At 38.9% G+C, this 9,922-nt stretch overlaps 1 protein-coding gene across 1 annotated transcript; it reads left to right on the top strand.

The window, feature by feature from the left end:
- Positions 1 to 1,717: 1,717 nt before the first annotated feature.
- Positions 1,718 to 9,184, top strand: LOC107039734 (basic-leucine zipper transcription factor A). The gene is made up of 4 exons (XM_015259498.1): positions 1,718 to 2,660; positions 5,525 to 5,621; positions 6,423 to 6,596; positions 6,856 to 9,184. The coding sequence occupies exons 1-4, from the start codon at positions 2,649 to 2,651 to the stop codon at positions 8,124 to 8,126; spliced, it is 1,554 nt and encodes a 517-aa protein (XP_015114984.1). The 5' UTR covers positions 1,718 to 2,648; the 3' UTR covers positions 8,127 to 9,184.
- The last annotated feature ends 738 nt before the right edge of the window (positions 9,185 to 9,922 follow it).

Here is a 9,922-nt window from a genome sequence, read left to right as displayed (position 1 = left end):
AACTATGAGAGATAGAGCCTTAAAACCGAATTTGGGTGCCCTATAGGCAGGTTTTATTCGTTAAACCCCTGTAGAGACCTCACAAGGATGTGGCCTCTTGGATACGAAAGATCTCCAATAAATCAGATTTACAAATGCAAATAAAGTCATCATGGGAGCGTCTCAAAACACAAACGGAAATAATTGATGAGTTAATTTTAAAAATGCTTCAGAGAATTGCTTCCAGAAGAAACAGTTCGGAAACTTAAGGGACATTTTAAAGGATATTTTCTGCTCCTCATTGTCGGGAACGATGGCTAAATAAAGTTGGAACAGCAGAATTGAATACAGATATGTAAACAAGAAAATCAGTAACTTGTGAAAGTAGATGTTGTGAGTCGTCCCACATTTCATCATACGAAGATTTTTCAAATATAATATTTTTTCCCTCGAGCCCTAAATATTAAAAGCACACCAAATTATCGCCAAACCGCCAACGTCCATATTCAGACGCCAAAGGAACTTCGAAAATCGCCCATTTGGCGGCAAACCGCCCAATCTGGCAACTCTGGATGCGGCAAACGATTTCTACGCGCAGGGGGCGCCCATTTTATGCGCAGGCGATACGGCGCGCAAACTTTCTTCGTTCAAAATCGCAATGTTAGTTCTACCTCACAATAAATAAACAAAATATCATAATAAATAACCAACTGAAACCCTGTAGAATTAATTCCCTCATCATGAATTATTCTCATGTTAATGAATAAATAAATTTAAAAAAAAACAATCCAATTAATGTTTTCCCTTTTTCTCCAACACAAAATTTGGAGATAATTTTTTCTTTTCCTTCTCTATCAAGTCAATGAACTAAAAGTCGTTTGCATTCATCACAACATCTCCTCTATATTCTACTGAAATTAAATGTTGCGCAATCATCAGGCCCCACCTACGACAATTAAAACTTCTCCCAAATTATAATAATAATATAATTACTATAAATACATAAATGAGGACAAACGCTTGACGGATTAAATTGTTTATGCGGCAACATTGTCCGCTAGCGATGCCTCCGCTGCAGCCCAAATACATCCTCCATTTCCTAACGAAGAAACATCCCCCTGTCTTCGCCTCACTCCTCAAAATCCACATTCATGTGTGGTAGCGGTTCGTGCGCCCCCGGTGAGATCGATCTGGAGAAACTGCGCGGATTCGCCGCAGTAAGACCGCCGGCACAGTTTCCTCGGTTTTATAATACTGGATCGAGTGAGAAAACTAAAGAAATTCGACGACTGGGGAAACAAGTTCCAGAGAGCGCAGTATTATAGTTGAATTTTCCTGTGATACGATCACCCGAGACGCGATTACATTGATACAATAAATAAACAACAATAAATAAAGTATCAAAATGGAGATGCAGCCAGGGAAATGAGACAAAGAAAAGCTCGAAAAATCAGACGATCAGTAGTGTCTCATCGGCAATCAGCGGGCGATGAAAATATTTCAATGGATGTTCCTCATTTTGGAGACTGATCATTAGACGTGTCTGCAAGTATGTGAAATCCCCTCGTCGGAGTCAGAGAATTCTTCGAGACTTGAGAGAAAGCTTTTCTCTTCGCGTGTCGGAAAAAGCTCGAGGGGAAAAAATATTTGGTACATAAATAAAAAAAAAGTTGAAAAAAGTGGGGAGAAAGCGAGTGAAAAGCGGAAGGGGGCGCTGATATCAAGACTGGTAGTCGTTGGTGCTTCCACTCGTTATCACACACGACGCACGATCGTCGTCGACGGAGGGCTCGTGGGTTGCGTTGAGGTGGAGGGTGCGGTGGTGGTGGACTCGAAGAAATCGGCGATTAGCATCCCATAAAGTGAAGAGAAATCGGAATAACAGATTTTCAAATTTTTATTTGAGATAATTCAGCGAGAAAGAGAGAGAGAGAGAGAGAGAGAGCGAGAGAGAGGGGGGCGAAAAGTGCCGCCCTGCGGAGAGCTTTCGAGGGGAGAAAAAAAAGAGAGAAAAACGACAGCAGCTTCTCTCACCTCTGCTGCTACTGCCGGGGGTGGACGGTGGTGGCGGTAGTGGGTAGAGAGGTTGCTGGGCAAAATCTTTTCATTTCTGCTTAGAAATCCCCCGAGTTTCTCTCCAAATCACATCGCAGTGTCTCGCCATTCTATTCCACATTTCCCCGTTGTTTTTCGTTAAATTTTCTACATGTGCATTAGCGTGTGCGCGCGGGTGATTGCGCTTTTGAGTTGATTTTCGAATGATTTTAGGCCCTTTCTAAACACTAATTTATCAGCCCCATTGGTAAAGTATTTTTGACAGACTGTTTTCTAGACCTGTGATTCGTTAACGAAGTGTGCAGTGGCATTGCGGGTGGCGTTGCCGTCGGATTTTCATTAAAAAAAGGAGGGGTAGTGCAAGAACTCCCTCTTTTCGATCTGTGATCACTCAAGTATCGTTAATTTTCATAATTTCAACGCCAAGTGAACAGTTTTAATTCCACTCACAGCGTCGTCGCGCTGAGATTCACCAGATGACTCTTCGACGAATCAGCGAGAAAAATACGCAAGGGATGCGTTAATTATGAAATCAACGGGACTCAGTCCAATTTGCCATAAGTAATAGCGTGCCAAAGTGGGACGGTCCCTTGACCCTGCTGGGATATGACGTAATGGCAAGAGAGGTAAAGACACCTATTCATTCGATATTTTCATTTCTCTTCGCTCTGTTTCCCTCGGCCGAGTCATTCGTCGTCATTTCCACGCGCATTTTGAAATCGCCCAATTGGAAAACTCAATTGTTCGGGGGATGCGATTAGATATTACACCGGATATACTCCCTGTTCCAAATATTCAACGTGACCCAGTTCCTCTCGCCTGGTAGATGACCCCGTGACACCGCGGCTGTTCGAGTTCCCTGATTGAACGGAGGGGGGTGGAGAGGGGGTAAATGAGGGTGTGGGTGGCCTAGGATATCGGGGACAGCAACCTCCTTCGGTCTGCGGCCCTTTCCAGCTTGTCGCGCTTCTCCTACTGCTCGCGAATATGTATTTACGAGACTGAGGGCCCGCCACAGCGCGCTGTAATTGTAACAATCATCATTGAAAATCTAAAAAATAATCAATCATGAATTCAGCAGCGAAGGGGTTCAAGACGATTTTGACTAGTCATGAGTTTTCGATGAATATCTCGCAATCTAAGGCAGATAGGAAAATTTTTGTGATGACTTTTTCGGTAGAGCATATTGAGAGCTTCAAAAAAGATATAGACGAAAATTTCGCTAGCTCCCGCGGATTTTGAGATATTCTTCGAAAACTCAGGTAAGTCGAGTTGAACCGGTACCACTTCGCTACTCAATTAAATTTGCCGCCTCTGACGACTCCACCAATGAGGAATGAGCGTGACAGACTTGCGAGATATCGATAGTTATCGACTTTAAGGGTATGTTCTTTCTCTCGGGGGTTACAGTTTATCGTAATTCCGCCGTGGAGATGAGTAAGCGCCGCAAAACATTTTCTTTCATTTTTTTTTTTTTTTTTAAAGGTTTCGAGTTCAAATCCCGGCCGGGTAGAATGGTGCGATCTAACCATTTAAAGTCTTGATCATCATCGCAGAATACCCCAACCGCGTCGAAGCGATGTAAAATGACGATAAAAAAAAAAAAAAAAAAAATTCCGTCTCGCGTTTTTCGAATGCGATAGACTGCCGAGCTGGGGCAGTTCGAACTACCTCTCGCTATTGGACGTCTTTATCTGTGCCATCTTACGATTTGCCGGGGCTTGCTGCTCCTTTCAAGAATGATTGAATTAGGTCAGTGTTTTCGACCATAAGTTGCGGCTACGCAGGCGCACAGCGGGGCTTAGCGCCGCCCTGCTGAAAAACGTGGACCGAGCCAAACATAATTCCGTACTCGACCAGATATTTATTCTTTTTCTACGGGTCCAGTCATTTCAGGAGCGAAGTGGTAAAGCGGGTTGAGGCGACTCGGATCTGCGTATGAAAAAATTGAATTGAAAAATTTTACAAAAAATTGAATTATTTGAATTATTTTATTTTATAAAAAAAAAAAAATTATTCAAATTATTTTATTTTACTTAAATTTTATTCATAATTTGAATTTAAATTATCTCTAGAATTTTAACAGAACCCCAATAGAATTTCCAGAGAACTCGAACAGAATTTCCCAACGAATTCGCCAAGTTTTTCTATTTAATTTTTTCATACGTGTCTTTTTTTAGGAATATCTCTGAATCTAAGGGAGATAGCCAAATTTTTGTAATGACAATTGTTGTAGCACTCAATCGGCTCTACAAAAAAGCTTCTAACAAAAATTCTGCTATCTCCCTTAGATTCCGAGATATTCATTGAAAACTGGGCATTAATCAAAATTAATCAGAATTAATCAAAATTGCGTTTTACCACTTCGTTACTGATTTTTATGGAATATTGTGATTATACAGTTGCTCCTCATGCTAGTCCACTGGGCGGACGGTGGCGGCTTGGTAAAATTCGATTGTTATTTGCGCAGTTGATTAAATTAAAGATATAACAGTTTTCGATTAATCAGGCGAAATCGGTAAATAATTGCCCGAAAGGATGTGCACAAAAAATAGTCGGTTGCCTTGGAATTTGTGTAGGAGTTATGTCGAGTCGGTGGGACTGAAAAAGTGGTTAAGGTCGCGGCGCAAGGAGAGGGTGTCAGCCTATTCTCAGACAAGTGGCTTCGCGCCGTTAGGAGGGTCAACAAGTTCACACAATTAGCTTATCATTAAGGCGGAAGATTTTCAGAAACGTGGAGAATTGTTTGTGGTCCACAATGCTCGAACACATCCTGCCAATATTTTTATTTATTTTATCCTTCAACTAGTCTAAATTAATCACGCATGAAAAAATTTAATAGAAAAAATTTAATAGAAAAAGCGAACGACTTTGTTGGAAAATTCTATTGGATTTCTGGACGATTCTATTAAAATATTTAATAGAAATTCAGTAGAATAATATTTAATAAAAAATTTAATAGAGTTTGATTTTTGTATATAATTTTCCAAGAAAATCAATCAAAAAAAACTTGGAAAATTCTGCGCCCAGGAAATTCTATACAAAATATTTCAATAGAATCGGCCAAAAACAAATAGAAATTTCAATAGAAATCCAGTAGAATTGTCTAACGAATTCACTCGCTTTTCTATTAAATTTTTTCATCTGTGACATAATTATTGTTGTATTTATAAATATTATTGTGAGGGATCTTGAATGGAAAATGTAGTTTTATATTTATGAATCTGTAACGTTTTGCAAGCGCATATGGCCGCATAATTGTGAAAGTGCACAGGCAATATCGACTAGTACGCGTTGAGGATTCAGGGTAAATTAACTTTCCGTTGACCTGCTATCAACACTCCATTTAACACAACGGCCGATTATCTGATACCGCCAGTCTCATGCTCGTTGTTATTCTGAGACCAAGGACACTTTTTGTTATTCTTCTGAGTTGCGCTTTGCTTTGCTTCATTTCGCATTTGATTATACTGATGCAATTTCTTTTAAGGAGTTACGGAGCAAAAGACCTTTCAAGATATGGGACAGCTGGCGTAATGTGAGGAAGGGTCTCGTCGTCAGCAACTTCGAGGAACTTGTACACCGAGGTAAACAGTGGAGTTTTTTCTTTTTGAAAATGTTGAAATTGTGATATTTTTTTCTAAAAATAAATACATAAAATTTCCTCATGCTTATATATTATTATTTTTTAATAACATAAAAACAGATAATTTTTCTATATTTTTTTTACATAAAAAAATTATCTAAAAATATATGTACACATATATTAAGTAATATAATATGTCTATGATATTAATAATATATTTTATAATATTATAAATAATAATATATACGATATATTATTACATTACATATAATACAGTATTATATTATGTATAATATATTGTAATATATATTAAATATATTATATTATATTTTTAATATATTCATATTTTCAAAAATACTTTTCCTCATACTTGTATATTATTTTTTTTAATAACATAAAAACAGATAATTTTTCTACATTTTTTTATATAAAAAAATAATCTACAAAATATATGTACACATATATGAAATCATATAATATATTTCATGATATTAATAATATAATTTATAATATCATAAATATTAATATATAAAATATATTATATTATTTGATATATAATAATATATGTGATATATTATTACATTACATATAATAGAGTATTATATTATGCATAATATATTGTAATATATATTAAATATATCAATATATTTTTAATATATACATATTTTTTAAAATATTTTCTTATTATACTATATAAGATATTCAAGTTTAAGATGGAAATAATCCCAAGTTACTCACAAAAAATGTCACATTCTTTTTTTAAAAGTGGAAAAGAGGAATATATATCGTTGATTGTTGATAGGTAAGGAGAAATTGGGCGTGCCTCAGAATGAGAGCGTGAGTCTGGTATTGGAGTCTGATGGAACGCAGGTCGAGGACGGTGAATACTTCAAGACCCTAGCTAATAATACAATACTTTTGCTGTTGAGGCACGGTGAGAGATGGTGTCCAACTGGTGTCGACATTATACGCGCAGGTACAGTAATAATTAAAAAATTACTGTCCCAATCTAATCATCACGAATACACTGTTAGAAAAAAAAAGAAATTTCAGGTTTCACTGAAAGTTCTGTAAAATTGAAGAATTTTAAGGGGCATAGAGACCCGAATTCCTTCATTTATTTGAATTTCCAAGATGAATCGGCAATTCCATGAGTAATTTAGCTCCGCCCAAGCCAACCCTCCAGCTGTCGAATCGTTCCCACCAAAACTGTCACAATGTTTTCTCGCTTTCAGCCATATCGGCAATCCCAAAAATAGTCTGTGAAACAATTCACGCCCTAGAGTTGCACGATGAAACGCCCTCGTGGAAGATCATGGACAACAAGGGACGCGTCACAGTGGTACTCCATTGGGACCAGCGTTCCGGCGGTTCAAGTCAGCACTCGCAATCGCAGTCCCAACAGGCAACGGTGCAGCAGCCGAAAGGTGAAACAGTAAGTTCCAAGTATTCACCAACGAAGAAGAGCGACCTGAGCGGTCAGCGTCCGTCACTAGTGATACAAACGAGCCTCGACAAATTGGGCTACGGTAAAACAAGCCACGGGGAGCTCTTGCCACCTCGCTACAGTAGCCCCCAAATAACTGTGATAAATCATGACGACATGGTGCAAAAGAGTTTCACTAGTCCGAGTAATAGTTCCTACGGATCGATAAGCACACAATTGCCCCCGCAGCAGCAGCAGCAGCAGCAGCAGCAGCATCATGGCATGACCCGGGGTCTGGTAAAACAGGGAACTAATTCATTCGAAAGCACCACCATTCATATCCACACACCGGAGTGCTCAAACCGCATACATCAACCGGTGCGCAATGGCAGTCCGGTTAATGGGGCTGACGGTGGCCCCAGCGAGTGCGACTTCCACTGCTGCGCACTACACGAGGAGGGGCGGAGAATTGCCGTTCACAAATCCGTAGCGACATCGCCGATACAGGATCAGCATGCTGCGCAGCGTGACCAGCATCAGCAGCAAACGCAAACGCAAACTCCGTCACCGCAACCGCCATCCTCCCTCTCGGACGGTACCAGACGCTCCGGCATGGGCAAAGGACACGTCAGATTTCGCGACACAGCCGACGAGGAGTCATCACCCCGCAATTCTGCCTTTCACATGCATCATCACAATCATCATCAGGAGCACGACAGCTCGGAATCCGAAACGGAAAATACCATTATGGAGGATGAAATAGTGACGTCGGAAAAATTTTTATTACTCATTGATCAGTTGACTGTTGATCAAAAGCATCACTTAAGTATCAAGGACATTGGCATTATACTTGAACGATTGAGCTCGAAGATACTCGATGTCGAGAGGCTGGATCGGGAGAGTGAGAGCGAGGAATGTTACAATTGGACCATCAAAGCTATCATACGGGGTGATGTGCTGAGAGAACTCGGGGTTATTTACAATGGTAATTATTACGCTATTAGTGAGCATCCTGGGTATAAAGAAGAGTCTGAAGAGAATAATGAGGATAACGAGGAGGAGGAAGAGGATAGACTTTAATAATTATCGTTTTTAAGAAAACAATAAAACAAATTAGCTAGCATTGTAACATTGTTTCATCTTGCCTCCCACTTTCTACTCCATCGTTCAGACTAAACGACAGACTAATGTTTGCGCTCATTTTAATCGGGAGAGAGCTGAGCGAATGAGCGTAAATATTCACCCGTTTTTAATTTTGGCTTTTGGTTTTTTGTAAAAGAGGAAACATAGAGTGAAATCTCTTTCATTTGCGGAAAAGGTTTTCCCCCCCAACTCTGTTATTAGGAATTTTTCACGAGTGAGGAGTTGAAAAGGATTCATCATCAAATAAATACGATAAACAAGAGATGAGAAAAAACATTATAAACATTAGATCTAATGACGGTTGTTGAATATGTACTTATTGAATAGTATGTATACTTGTAGGAAACATTTTTTGGGATACGGATGCTCTCCGTAACCGTCCACGACACTGCCCTATCTTAAAAGAGAAAATAAAAGAATAAGAAATAGATAACAATTAATGGAAAAAAAATGGAAAACAGAATTAGAGAGGGGATAATGAAGGAAGATATTGAAATCTTAGGGAAGAGCTGAGCAATGATGATAGTGCGTTCAATCGTGAAGGATAAAATTTGTGATCAGGGTTTGAACGATTATCAATTCAATTACATATATCATAGAAAACATCAAATCACCATTCATTGTGAAATCACGTCCTCACGAGTGAGTGATTATTGACTTTATACTTTCACCACATTGGCAGGAGTTATTTGAGACCGCAGAGTGGACGGAAACAAGGAATTTCAGTAAATGTACTTGGGTTTGGGTGTGTGATGGATATACCACTGTTGAAATTGAGACGAGGATTTCGTAGTGACGGGGTATGACTCATGCAGGTTGGAGAGCAACAAGAAGGTTGAAAAAGAAGGTTAAAATCTTTAGAAGTAAATTAAGTTTAGTTACTCCTGTCAGCCAATTTTCACTTTTCAACCCCACACATACGGCGTCGATCGAGGGGCTATTCACGGGCGAATTGGGTGACACCGCGATTACAAAATGTAATCGATTACCCAGGATTACGGGACTGATTACACTGATTACCATTGCCTATGCGATAACCGTGATTACCAAGAGCACAGAATGTGATTACACGATTACAAATGATTTCGTCGATTACATTCTGTGATTACCAAACATCTGTAATCATTGAAATCACAAAAAATGCCCTCTTATTAAATATGAATTGAGGGAATAATTAATTATTAGAATCTGCAAAGAAATGAGGAAGGAGGGGCGGGGATTAGAACAGAGGAATGCAGTCTCCATCACTCCATCTAAAAATTTGGGCATTTATAAGTGCTATCAGCTAAATAAATTTACTGAACATCTACCATTGATGGAGAATGAAACTTACCAGCAGATAATTTAGAGATAATTCAGTCGTTGGTTCTCCAGAATAAGAAGAAATTTTAACTCTGTTGAATGAATTTTCTACGGACAAATGCTCTGTGCAAAACGCATTGGCTATGCAAGCTTCTGAGCCACAAACATCGGGGATTCCAAGAAAAATTGATCCAGGGATCTCTGGGACTTACCGTTGGTAGAAATGACGCGCGCGAAAATTCAAAAACAAAATTCACGGTCTCACTAGGAGCAACTGCGAAAGATTACACTGATTACAAATGATTACAGTGATTACAAATGATTACCACTTGATTACCAAAACTTGATTACAAATATGGTAATCATGTGATTACAATGATTACATTGATTTCACTGGGATTACAATTGATTACATCAGCGAGTGACACCAC

The sequence above is a fragment of the Diachasma alloeum genome, unplaced genomic scaffold, assembly GCF_001412515.2.
Source record: "Diachasma alloeum isolate Michigan unplaced genomic scaffold, Dall2.0 Dall_scaffold_00307, whole genome shotgun sequence".
In the NCBI taxonomy this organism is placed as follows: Eukaryota; Metazoa; Arthropoda; class Insecta; order Hymenoptera; family Braconidae; genus Diachasma; species Diachasma alloeum.
The sequence above is the reverse complement of the archived record's forward strand: the minus strand, read 5'-3'. Positions and strand labels throughout refer to the sequence as shown.